Source organism: Triticum aestivum, chromosome 7B (assembly GCF_018294505.1).
Source record: "Triticum aestivum cultivar Chinese Spring chromosome 7B, IWGSC CS RefSeq v2.1, whole genome shotgun sequence".
Classification (NCBI taxonomy): Eukaryota; Viridiplantae; Streptophyta; class Magnoliopsida; order Poales; family Poaceae; genus Triticum; species Triticum aestivum.
In genome coordinates this window covers 212,664,683-212,677,954 of record NC_057813.1, presented here as the reverse complement: position 1 = coordinate 212,677,954, position 13,272 = coordinate 212,664,683, and the positions used below count along the sequence as shown (strand labels likewise).

Here is a 13,272-nt window from a genome sequence, read left to right as displayed (position 1 = left end):
GCGGCTGCAACCTCCCCACCTCCTCACCGAGATCTGGTTTCGGCCACCACCTGCTGGCACCGCCACCATCCCCCCACCCCCGGTGGCGCGTCCTTCACCAGATCCGTCCCGCCGCGTCGCGGGGCCGCTCCCCCTCCGGCTGCTGCGTGCTCCTCTACCGGTTCGGTGACGTTGCCTTGGCCTGCTCCCCCCGGCCACTTCCTGCCCCCCATTGGCGCAGTTCCCTCTTTGCTGCTGCTACTGTGTGTGCTCGAGGCCCTTGGTTGGAGTCCGTCGGGCTGGTCGTGGCTCGGTCCTGCCTCGTTGCAGGCGGCTCCTCGTCTACGACATCGCGTCCTCCGAATTGCAGTGTTGGCTTACTCGTGCGGTCATGGTGGTTTCCTTGGTGGGTGGTTGAGGCCTCGCGGTGGACCATTTGTCGCTCCGGTCCCGGCGGCCATGGAGCTGCGTTCTCCAGCGCCCACGACTTGCCGGCGTTCCTTGCCGGTGTGGCTTCGCCCCCGGTGTTTCAGTGTTGCGTCCTCTCCTGCCTTCGGATCCGCGTCCCCTTCCAGTTCCAGGTTTCCTGGTGGCGTCAGTTGCCATCACATCCTTCATGTCGGCTCTTCCTACCCGCCGCTTAACCCCGTCCATCTCCACGCCGTGCCAACCCCAAAGTTTGTGTTTTTAGGTGGTTGCTGGTGTCGCTCTCCGGCAACAGGCGCAGCCCCACCCCCCTATGAGGCAGTTTTCTCGTCCAGCGGACAGACCTCCTCATCTCCGGGCCCTGATCTGGCGGCAATGGGATTGCTCGGACTCAGGCCAGTGCGAAATCCCTGCTCGGCTGGCTGCCGCTGGCAATGGCGGCACTCGCGGGTGTCATTTACCTTCTTGGAGGCGTTGCCATGGCCTTTATCCGCCCCTCTTCGAGCATCGGGGGAAACCCTTGGTCTGATTCTTCGGATCGGATAGCGGCGGCGTCTTGGCGTCGCTCCCCTTCTTGAAGGCACTATCTTGCTTGCCCGCGGCGTCCCCCGTGTGGGCTTTGGAGATGTTCGACGTCATATGCCGGTTTAGTCAACCCCTCTAGTTCTAGGCTTGGTGGTTTTAGCTGTGGTTTCTTCCGCTGTTCGGGTTGAGCATCCCTTTTCTCTACTTTGGGTACCATGCCACGCCTTCTCATGTTTGTGTTTGTGCCATGTGATGTACTCTCTCATGTACTCATTCTGTTTCCTTCTATATAGAAAAGATACGCAAGCTTTGCGTATTCATGAAAAAAATAAAATAAACGGAGCTACATGATGTTCGACCCCTCTTCTATTTGCATACACCATGTTAAAATTACATGGTTTTCGTATCGATAGGAATTGCTAAGTTCCTTATAGATTTGTGAAAGAGCTTAAGATGACGATGAAGTGTATATTACCCTGTATGGTGCACGGTGGCACTGCGGAGGCACAACTAATGCACTTGACATGGTATAATACGTGCTTCCACGAACGCCTATCCTCGATGAACAAAATGTCTCTTTTGTGCATTCGCACGTCTTCTATTGCACCATCCTTACACTCTTGTCGTGGCACCAACCTCGTTCTCCCAGCTACACTACACGTGGTGCTTCACTGTATCACCAGTTATCAACCCTTCGACCAACCATTGCTGTAACAAACTTAGGATTACCATCTCACTATCACTTTTTAACGGGTGTCCTCAAACCATGAATGGCCGCAATCGCCACTTTCCACCATTATTAACATCCGACGGACTAATTGATACATGTCGAATCATGCCCAACCGTAAACCTAAACGGCTGAACAAGGGTGCGTCGATGAAACGCAACGACGAGTAAAGGGATAGGAATAGCGTGCAATGCTACAATCAGTTGTACTGTCCATAAGGCGTTATCTTTCATTATTTAACCATTCCATCAGAATAGACCACAAACCAACGGTAGCGACAACTTCATCTTTGCTCCTTCCTCTCATCCATACATGCCCCCTTCACGGTTCGACACACTCACAAACGTCCAAACACCGATATTTCCTTTGAAAACACATAAATGTAGTTTATGAGAACTTCATTGAAGAACAAGAAAAATGCCAATAAGCCTAGCCACCTTGCCAATCACCACTCTCCTAGTCATCATCATCATCCATCACCTCTCCCTTGCCAACTGCTCTACTGCCAATAGAGAACAAAATCCTCAACCTCTTCTATAGATTCTCTTTCCTATTAAAAGAAATAAATTAAAAAATTACTATAAACGAGAAAATAATAAGAGGGAGACCTTCCCTTCTCCTCCTCCGGCCTAACCCACCCCACCCCCTCTCCCTCTCCTCCAAGCATCCACCGTCCCGGCCAAATCAGCCCCCTCCCCCAGCTCAAGCAGGAACGCCATTCCCGCGGATACAGAAGAGGAGAGGAGAATTCACCTCCCCCTAACCTCTCCATCCCCCAAAATCCTCCGAAAACCTAATCCTCGTCCCCGGAAAGATCCTCCTTTTCTTGGTTTCCACTTTGCTACAGATAAACAAAGCTATATATAGCGTTTTGGCCACGTTTCTTGGCTTCCGTTGTGGGTTGTTGTTAATTCGAGGGAGTCCAATTCGCCTGCGACTGAAGGGGCCCGGCCATGGCGGAGGAGGAGAGGCGGCAGCGGTTCTCGAGTCTACGCAGCGTCCGGTGGCGGGTCGATCTCGGCATCCTGCCGGCGTCGCCGGAGGCCTCCGTCGAGGAGCTCCGCCGCGCTGCCGCCGATTCGCGGCGGAGGTGAGCCCGCCATCCTTGTTCCCGGGTGTTTGCTGGTGTTTTGTCTTCTTGCGGCAGGAATCTGCTCTGCTCTGTTTTTCCTGCTTAGCTGGCTCGTTCTTGTTATGGCTTTCATTTGATTCTTGCGCGGTCAGGTGTTGATTTCGTCCAGATGGTTGTGTTTGTTAGTAAATTAATGCAATCACCGGCTGCTAATGCACCTGATTTGGTTGTGGTCATATGAACATAGCTCGTCGATTGCTAGATTTCTGACTCTGTTGGTGTTATCTGCACATGGCCATGTGCCATATTTGTTTCATGAGATGAAATTTCGGCGAGAGAGATTGTTGCTGTTATTGATCTATAAGTGATTGGGGCAAATGGATTTTGCTCCTTGCTGTTTCTTTGTACCTAAGAATGACATGTTTGATTTGATTCATGTTTGTTGTAGATATGTTAGTTTGAGGCGCCGTGTTCTGGTAGACCCTCATCTTCCAAAGGAGGAGGCTAGATCACCTAACCTCATCGTGGACAACCCGCTCTCTCAGAACCCAGGTATTTGATCCTAAACATGATCTTGTGAACTGCGAAGATAACATGGTAAACAAATTACAAGGATGATATCTTTGAACATGGGTGACTTGTTATCTACTACAAACACTTGCGTGATCACTTACCATCACAGATTTGTACTGCAAAGTCTTTTCCTGAATTTCCGTGGGTTGTGATGCACTTCATTTATTAAACGATGAGTGATACTTGACAAGTGTTATTTAACACATTAAGATATAAATGTGTACTCTTTTTTATTAATTTATTATTGTTCATAATTATTTATTAGGGCTCTTTTCTACTGGTACAATTAGGCCTTGTACAATGGGAGGTGCTTAGGGTAGGTGCTTAGAGGAATAAATCAGGCTTTCCTTAAGCACCGGTGCTTATTTGTACAGGGTAGACGCTTAACTAAGCGTCTCTCCTATAGAAATAGGCACCGGTGCCTCAGAAAAACTCGGTTTATTTTTCTAAGCACCTTTCTAAGCACCTCCCATTGTACAAGGCCTTACTGGTGTAGTAGCTATGCTAGTGCCTAAGAGGGGGGATGAAACCTATTATTCAGAGTGTGAATAGCTTGCTCACACAAAAATGTATACTTTTTCTATGATGATATGCAACAAAAGCTTCCAAGTGTTGCTTGATACTTTGTGCGGCAGCTCTGATTCCAAGTTTCCATCTTGATATTTTTATTTAACTTGTTTCTGCAGAGAGTAGCTGGGGTCGGTTTTTCAGAGGGGCAGAGTTGGAGAAGACTGTGGACCAAGATTTGTCTCGCTTGTATCCCGAAGATGGTAGTTACTTCCAAACACCTACTTGCCAGGCCATGCTGCGTAGGATACTGTTAATGTGGTGTCTTCAGCATCCACAGTATGGTTACCGCCAAGGTAAGAAACTCCTTCCGCATGTAGAAGAAACAAAGTTCTCAAGTTGTTGCAAGGAATCTGGTTGGCTTTCTCCTTTCAACTGAGAACTTCATGGGTCTAAAATCATCTAGGGCTGTTAACCTCTGCACGAGACTAAGTTGGTAAAAGTTACCATTTTATAAACAAGAGTATAATATCTTAAGATGGCATTGTTAAAGCATATTAATTAGCTCTGAGATCTCTTAATAGCAATGCCGGGTAGCACCAAAGTATCTTTACATTAAGTATTTGACTAAGTAGCATGGCCACTTCAGTATATCTTTTCATTTGTATTTTCTTGTTTAATTGCTGAATATGGCATGACATATGGCTCATCTTGTCACAGGAATGCATGAGCTATTGGCTCCACTTGTGTATGTTCTTCAGGTCGACATTGATAAACTATCGCAAATACGAAAACTCCATGAAGACTGCTTCAATGATGATTTTGTTGGAGTACCTTTTCCAGATACTGATATGGTTTTTAGTTATAAACCTAGAAAGGACCCAAAGTGGCATTCAGGAACTGACAATGAAAATGATTCTGAAAGTGCTTCCAGAGCTAACAGTCTTGATGAGCTTGACTCAGATACAAAAGAAATAATTTTACTTAGTGATGCATATGGAGCTGAAGGTGAACTAGGCATTGTATTATCTGAAAGATTCATGGAGCATGATGCCTATGCCATTTTTGATGGTTTGATGGATGGGGGTGGCGGAGTGGTTCGCATGGCAGAATTTTACTCTCCATCCAGTGTTGGATCTAGCTCAAGTCTACCACCTGCTATTGAAGCCTCCTCAGCATTATATCATTTGCTTTCCATTGTTGAGCCATCTCTTCATAACCATTTCATTGAGCTGAAAGTGGAACCTCAGTGGTTTGCACTTCGTTGGCTGAGGGTTTTGTTTGGACGAGAATTCGGCCTCAGTGATCTCTTAGTAGTATGGGACAAAGTCTTCGCCTGTTCCAATAGTATGCTGCTAAATAGTGATGAGGAATATAGCTTTCGGATCTTGTGTTCAGATAGAGGGGCATTCATTGCAGCTATGGCAGTCTCTATGCTTCTTCATGTTAGATCGTCTCTGTTGGCTACCGAGACTGATGTCTCTTGTCTCCAGAGATTATTGAATTACCCGACGAATGTTGATGTGCAGAAGCTAATTGAGAAAGCCCAGTCCCTGCAGTCTACTGCCATTGATGCGAACACTTCATCCCCATCTGTCCTATTAAATAGGGATATCGGCGAGTATGACAGAGTTAACAGTATTCTCTCTATTTCAACTCCTCCAAGAACTCCATTGCATCCTTTATCCGAGAGTTACTGGGAAAAGCAGTGGAGAAATTTGCACACCGATGGGACATCTCCCAAGGAGACTGAGAAGGGTCATTCTTTCAGCAGAGAAATAAAGAAATCCTTGAGGCAGAAGCTTGGTTTGTCTAGGACAGAGTCAGATCCTTCTCCAGTGAAAGCAATCAGTGTGAAAAGTGATGCTCGGAATTCAGCAAGGCGATGCCTTCTGAATACTTTGTCAGAAAGTGTGGGGAGGTCTCATGAAATTGCAGGGAAAACTCAAGAAGATGAATTCCCTATCGTCTCAACTCACAAGGAGCCTCCAGTGAGTTCCGCAGAGCCTTTGCAACCAAGAGCAGCTGCTGAAAGTGTAACTGTAAGCCCACCATGCCTGGCTAAACTCAGCCCGCTAGAAAATCCGCTGGCTGTGCCAGCTGATGAGAGCGCAACACAAAGGACACAATGTGCAACAGAAGCTTGTTCTTCTAGCGGTGAGAACTCTCCAGTGTTCTATGCAGCCGTTGCTGGTAATGAGCATGAGAACATTCAAGATAACGATTCTGAGAGAAGTAGTGTCATTTCAATTTCGTATGGTGGTGACAATGACAGGGATGAAATACTGCAAGATGAGTCATCCAGCTGTAATCATGACGGCAGTAGTGTTCAAGATTCAGAAGCAGAAACTTCTAATAAAACTGCAGATCCAGATGGATCCTCTGAAAAAACTGTGGTTTCTAATGAAAGGAAGCCATTTATCAGTAAATTTCAGTGGCTGTTGAAGCTAGGGAGACCCTCAGGTGAAGGCAACATCGAGAAGGGTAGCGGTGAGAAATCAGATGGTAAAGATGCTGTTGACGCATCCTGCTCCGAAGGGAATTCGAATAACCCGTGTGGTAACACAAAGTTGGCTGCTGGTGATAAGAAGGTGATGGGCACATTTAAGAATCTTGGACAAAGCATGCTCGAGAATATCCAGGTAAATCATATGCAACATCATTTATTGCCCTGTGTGATACTTTTTGGTAGTCTCTGTCCTGATAAAAGTATTTGAATAATTTTCTACATCAAATGTTTGTGTCTTACCACTTGGTAGAATTGCTTGGCTTGCGTTCTGAAGTCATTAGTGAAATACTCCCTCCGTCTCAAAATATAAGGCATTTTTTGACACTGTCATAGTGTCAAAAAACGTCTTCCATTTTGATACAGAGGGAGTATGTTGCAGTCCATATGTGCCAAAAGAAAAAATTGCCTGATAAAACACTATTGTTCTGTATCTTTATTTGCCAAACATGTATGGTGTAACTTGGATCATGCCTATCTATGAATGCATCACTAACAATGGATCATGCCTATCTATTCGTCACTAACAATGGTTGCGATGTAATTATAGGTGATTGAGTCAGCGTTTCAGCAAGATCGCAGCCAGCCCGGGCCGATGGAGAACTTCTCGAACAACATCCTGGGCGGCAAAGGACAGGTGACGGCGACTGCGGCTCTGACCGAGCTCCGCAAGATCAGCAACTTGCTCAGCGAGATGTAGCCATCCATGTAAGGCGGCATACCCACAGGCCGTCTGTTCCTGCCCAACCCCTCTCTAGCACAGCAGTCGATGGCTTGCCTTGCCTGGTGATAACAGCAAGCGAGGTTCGTCGGCCATCTTGTTCACCGGTGCTCCTGCGCTGCTCCATATGTACATATAGGTTCCATTGGATCATTCCATTCGAGTCCATCATCATGTAACTAATTAAGGAACTGTACGTACGTACCTAAGGAACTCCGATCAATCTAGGTGTCGCCGCGACGACGAGGCAGTAGTTTACGTCGGTCAGCGTTAGAAGGATGTATTTTTTGATGGAAGAATTTTGTAAGATTAACTGGTCAAGGGGGAATAAATGGAAGGAATAGTTCCATTGCTTCAGTTTTTCTTTCCTGTTAGACGCATGTGCTGAACATACTGTGCCTGATTGGTCATCCTCAGTCAGGTTCTAAGAGCAATTCCAATGGGGCGACCCATTTCGTCCGCTCGCGTTTGTTTGGGTCGGCGCGGACAAAAGTGGCGGCCCAACGCGCCGACCCAAACCCAAATCACGTCTGCGCCGACGCATCTGCGGCCCAAATTTGCGCCTGGAATGCGTCGGCGCGGACGCCTCGCGCGCCTCCTCGCCGTCCGCCGCGTCCCCACCTGACGGCCGTCCAACTACGACGGTCAACATTATTTATGACGACCGTCCACCTTGGACCCACGCGTCAGCGACGGAGGTCGCCCTTTTTTAAGCCGGGCGTGCGGCGGGGCCGTCCTCATCCACTGCCACTCGCCCCCGTCCCCATCTGGCCACCCCTGCCCCCACGCCGGCGACAACCCTAGCCACCGCCGAATGGGCTTCTTCTCCGGTATTGGCAGCAGCCGATGGGGCAAGGCCCCCGCCCGCCATCCCCCCGCACCGCCGCGCACTCCCCGGCAAAGGCAGCACATCAATGTGCCGGTGCACCCGGCCGAGTGGCACTGGCAGCATCGCGTGCCTCTGCCGTACCCCGACGCTGCCGCATGACTGGCATTTGGATCCGGAGAGGATCCCAGTGCCGGCGGCGCCGCGGTCGGCGAGGGCCATGCGGAGGAGGTGCAGCGCCGGCGGGCGTTGCTGACGCCGGAGCAGCGCGCCGAACCGCAGTACGCCGTCGACTCGCCCAACTGGGCTCGATGGTTCGCCTTCGAGCACGAGGAGGCGAGACGACGCGGTGTCCGCGGCGTCGACCGCAGCCTGCAGCCGCCCCCGCTCGTCGTCCGCGACGAGGACCAGGAGGCCGAGGCCGCCTACTAGGCGGCCATTAAGGAGAGCGAGGAGGAGGCGCGGTGGAGGGAGGCGGATGAGGCGGCTTTCCAGGCTGCCATGGCGGAGGCCATGGCCCTCTCCGCGGCGGGCGACTGCGTCGTGCCGCCGGTGACCCCGCCATCCCCGCCCAAAGCCGAGCCGGAGGAACCGGCCTACCTCGAGCGCTACTCCTGGACCGGAGTAGTGCGCGAGTGGGTCAGCGCTCCGCCGATCTGGCTCGGGGCGACGGCGAAGCAAGAGGCGGCCTACCTTGACCAATGCGCCGCGTTCGGCTGGCCGAGGAGCACCGGGAGGGCGAGCGCCTGGAGATGGTCGAGCGCAAAGCCGAAGAGGAGGCGCAGCAGGCCCAGGCAGCGGCGGCGCAGCCCGACATCGCCGCCCTCTGGAACACGACGTTCCCCTGGGCCGGCCCTGCGCCGTTGCTGATCGACCTCACCGGCACCGACGCAGACTCCGCCATCGACGAAGACGCCTAGGGCAGCGCGTCTAGTTTTTAGTATTTTTATGCTAATTAATGTAATGTGGACTTTCGCCGGCCTTCGTGGCCGGCTTTATGTTTAATTAAATGCATGTATTTATTTTTAAAAAGCTTTTAAACTTTTTTTTGACGCGCCAACAAAATGGGTCGGGCTAGCATTGGGCGCTCGCGCCGATTCAAACACAGCGCCAGACGTTTGTGTCCGCCGGGCCGACCCAAACGGGTCGGACTGCAATGCAATCCATCCCGGCGTGCCCTTGTCGGGGCATTATCATGAGCGGCGTGGTCCACGGAGGAGGAAACTACAGTGACATTTCCAATTCCAAGTGGCAGTGAGTGAGCAATCCTATTCCTATCCACCCACCTCCACAGCGATTGACCTTGACTACACAAGATAGAGCAGTTTCAATTCGCTGCTGGCTGCTCAGATGCCAAGCCTTTGAAGCTATGCTCAACAGAATGAATGGTACCGCCCATTGCGGACATGCATTATTCTCTCCATTCCAAACATAAGGTGTAAAGATTATAGAAAACCATGTCAACATCTTCAATACCAAATAAACAGAATATGAATATATATATATATATATATATATATATATATATATATATATATATATATATATATATATCGCATGATGAATCTAGCGATACGTATTAGGAATTATAGTTTTTTTTGAGGGGATATTAGGCATTATAGTTATACCTACTTTCTTCTATAAACTAGGTCAAACAAAGAGCAGTTTGACTTCTGTAAAGTTACACACCCTATATTTTGGAACAAAGGGAGTATTTCTTTAGCACAGAAAAGAAAGACACGTTGTACAACATGGTGCGACCGTAAAAATCTATCCAAAAATATGACCACTGTGAATTCTACAAGAAAAACAAAACTACACAAAAATAGAAATTCATTCATCATCTTTCAGTGTTATAGGGTACATGTGATGAAAATGAGGTATACATGATCACTGCTGCGATGCCTAGCACCAAAATTGTATTGACAGCATCTCTCTATACAAAAATGTGTTGACGGCAAATCCGAAACAAACTAAAAGCAGCAAATCTTTTTCTTCCCTTGCCACTAGCACCTACCAAGGACACTGGCCATTTCCAAAGATATAACAAGCTGAAAGTATCAAATACTCTCTCCATCCCGAATTAGTTGTCTTAGTGTTAGATACATCCGTATCTAGACAAATCTAAGACAGCTAATTTGGGACGGAAGTAATACTTGACAGAAAGGTTTTTGAGATTTAGCCCATATCATACTGAAGCATCTATAATATTTTCCCCGTAGGCAGGAAAAGTGAAATAGATCAGCACTACCATTGGACGGGGACCAACTACTGCTTTTTTTCTTTTCTGAAGTTGATCAAACTCTAATATGTAGAAACTTTCAAAAACATGGTCCAATAGTTTACTGAATCTTCTTCCTGGAACAATCACCCAGCACAAGCTAAGTCAGTTCCTGCAGCAGAGAAGAAACACCATCCAGAAAGAGGACAGCTGATGTGCCACTAATTATCAAAGAATAGCATTACGTGAGCAAATGTAGACAGTGAAAAAAGTTAATTCATCAAAGGCAAGGGTGCTAATGATCTCAACTACAAGGCATGTTTTTGTCCTTAGTTACTTCCCTCTTGTAGTTTTCCCAAACTTCAGAACCCATGGGATGCTTCTTCACAAAATAGCTCATGAAACATTTGTCTGAGCAAGCAAGGATCGTGCTTAGAGCCGGCCGGGGCCTAACCACCCCCCTTTCTAGCAGCCACTTGTACGTGAGAATCCTGACTTTGCTTCTTTCTACGGTAAATGACAGGTAAGCAGGGAAAGCAACCAGATCACTCACAGTATACCCTGAACCATTTACAAGGAAGGATATCTTTGACTCGAGCACATCAATCCTCTGGTTCAGAACCTGTGGAGCCAGCTTGATCATGTTTACTACATCTTTTGGGTCCAACCCAGTATTGTTCACTAAGAACTCGTACCGATCTTGTAGTTCGTCACCTTTACCACGGAAGGTTTTGAGTGCCTTCTTCATATCTTCAGAGCCTTCAACAAATCCTATGCTTTTCAAGAATTTTATTCTCTCACTGAATGATGCTTCAAAGGGGTCAATTTTTGGTAGCTGGCTGACTTTTGACCCTAATGTGTAACTCATCAACAGTTTCGGGTCCTCCAGTATAATCTTGCGCAGGCGCCTCTTTCCCACATTGAGATTTGTAACAATGCTGTTTGGCATCTTCAATGGGGCAGAACCAAGGATTAATCCATGAGAAAGAACAAACTTGTTAACATCCTCATCACTTATGCCAATCTCAGCTAAGAACAGCATTCCCCTCCGTAGGTTACTTGTGAAATCCTCGACCGACACATTTGGGAAGTCCATAAAAAGATCATACAGCTCCTTTTTTCCACATCCCGCTTTTAGCATCATGAGAACCGCTGTAAATAGCATCTTTCCTGAACCATCCAACAAGAAATCTGGATTTTGCCTGACCAATTTACCAACACCTTCCTTAGTAAATCCCAAGTTAATGAAGAACTGAGGAACTCGGACCATCTTTCTCCAATCATACGACTTCTTAGCAGATAAGAATTGACTAATCCAGTCCCGCTGGATTCCAATGTCGTCTAGCCACTCCAGGATCTTCAATTCCACATTCGGGTCACGAACCAATACAACAGGAGTAGCAATTACGAGCTTGATCACACTGGTCCTACTGAACCCAAGTTCCTCAAGGGCCTTCAGCTTAGATGCAAGCACACCATGGCCAAAACTAAAGACCTCCATAGCATCCCGGTATATCCTCCCTATCTTCCTGCGCGCAATGCCGTAATTGCAAAGCAGGCGGAAGTTGCCGAGCAACATCTCATCGTCCGTAAGAAACATGAGATCCCGAGGCAAGAACGCACTGCACTCGCTCGGTCTGAGGCCGATGCTCTCCAAAAAGGGCTCAAACTCGTTGACAGGATTGAATTGAAATAACCGCACCAGGGCCTTGCTGACCCTTTCGTCCTTCATGTCCCTCTTCTTCACCTTGGACCTGAAGACCAGCTCGGTTCCCCCCTCCGGGGGCTCCTTCAGGGCGTCCTTCACCTCCTCCAGCAGCTTGCTCAGGTAGACAGGCGAGCGCTTGCTTATATGCTCGGCGTCGCTGAAGCACATGCCGCGCGTGACATGGAGGTACTCCATGAACGTCTTCTGCGCGGCGCGGACCTCCCGCCTCCTCTCCATTTGCCTGATCTTCCGATCCACCTCGTCCTCCTCCTCATCCACCAAGGTTTCCCCCTCGCTGTGGATGGGAGCAGCTGAATAGGGCCGCCGCTGAACCCCATGATCAGGAGCAACCCGATCCGAAGCCGGGAATGATCCTTGGACATGCCGCCAACTGGCAGCACAGCACGGCGGCACTCTGGAGGGTTTGTCGAGGGCACCAGGAGCCCACCGGAGCCGGGCTGCGCTTAATGCGGCACGGAGGTGGTTGTTCATGGCGAAAACGAAGCAACGGGAATCGCGCCAGCTTCAGGACCAACCGGGGGAGGGCCGGAGGGGGCTCTGCTCCACGGCGTGCCGCTGACGCTTGCACACGTCGCAGATTCCAGGGGGCCAAGACGACGTCGGAGGCTCAGACGAAACAGGGTCGCGCGGTAGCAGCCTGCGTCAGGGCGCAGGTCACGCGCGAGCAGCTGGAGGTCGGCGCGCAGCGGGACGAGCGGCTGCCATGACGGCGACGGCGACGGCGTCGAGGCGGCTGGGAGGACCTGGGGTTTGGGAGCTGCGGGCGATGCGGGGGGAGCTGCTGGCGCTTGGATGAAAGCCCAGAAAGGTCAGAGACTTGACGCTGATCCGTGTGTTATTTGGGCCGGGCCGATTCGAAATGGATCAGCTGCACAGTACAGCCGTGCGCCCGGACAGAAGGGCCGGTCACGAAAATGCGACCGGGACGGGCTTCTTAAATAGGCCTCAAACGCCCGGATTAACCGAAACCCTTCATATATGCTTCTAAAAAAATCTAGTTCAAATATGGGGTGGATATGGGGCGTCCGGGCGCGCTCGGACAGTCCGCCACATTGAACTGATGCTAGGGTCCCACAGAAAAACAGTCTGAAACCCAGTGGTCCGAAGCTTGTCTCCTCCGCCGGACCAATAGCGCTGCGTGGCGTCGCCTTGACGGGCCGCGTAGTGCCTAGCACCGACCGTCGGCACTGAAACCATACCCGTCCACATTTTCCCCTCCTGTCCGCTGCCCCCGCCACTTTCCACTCATCATCCCTTACTTTCCACTCGCCGTCCGCCATCGCAAGTAGCCATGCCCCACGCCGCCGGGTAAGGAGCTACCCATATCTTACGTCGAAGCACTGGCTGCAGCTCCTTGAGCAGATCCGGGCAAGGCGTGAAGACTGGATCGCCGCGAGGCTACCTCCGGATGCGGTGGATCTGGAGGAGGAGGTTGAGGAGGAGGAGGAGAAGAAGGTTG

The 13,272-nt window shown here is 49.7% G+C and overlaps 2 protein-coding genes across 2 annotated transcripts; one reads left to right on the top strand and one right to left on the bottom strand.

The window, feature by feature from the left end:
- Positions 1-2,281: 2,281 nt before the first annotated feature.
- On the top strand, positions 2,282-7,394 carry LOC123163104 (uncharacterized). Its single transcript, XM_044580864.1, has 5 exons — positions 2,282-2,748; positions 3,179-3,282; positions 3,990-4,166; positions 4,531-6,452; positions 6,867-7,394. The coding sequence occupies exons 1-5, from the start codon at positions 2,612-2,614 to the stop codon at positions 7,014-7,016; spliced, it is 2,490 nt and encodes an 829-aa protein (XP_044436799.1). The 5' UTR covers positions 2,282-2,611; the 3' UTR covers positions 7,017-7,394.
- A 2,285-nt stretch (positions 7,395-9,679) lies between these two features.
- On the bottom strand, positions 9,680-12,599 carry LOC123159610 (transcription termination factor MTEF18, mitochondrial). The gene has a single exon (XM_044577427.1). It carries the CDS (start codon positions 12,282-12,284, stop codon positions 10,389-10,391), a length of 1,896 nt encoding a protein of 631 aa, XP_044433362.1. The 5' UTR covers positions 12,285-12,599; the 3' UTR covers positions 9,680-10,388.
- Between the last annotated feature and the right edge of the window lie 673 nt (positions 12,600-13,272).

Bases quoted from the DNA above. Each gene is read 5' to 3' on its own strand.
- LOC123163104 (XM_044580864.1), top strand. From the start codon at position 2,612: ATGGCGGAGGAGGAGAGGCGGCAGCGGTTCTCGAGTCTACGCAGCGTC. The intron at 3,283-3,989 runs GTATTTGATCCT...TTGTTTCTGCAG, and splicing joins CCCGCTCTCTCAGAACCCAG to AGAGTAGCTGGGGTCGGTTT. The intron at 4,167-4,530 runs GTAAGAAACTCC...ATCTTGTCACAG, and splicing joins ACAGTATGGTTACCGCCAAG to GAATGCATGAGCTATTGGCT.
- LOC123159610 (XM_044577427.1), bottom strand. From the start codon at position 12,284: ATGAACAACCACCTCCGTGCCGCATTAAGCGCAGCCCGGCTCCGGTGG.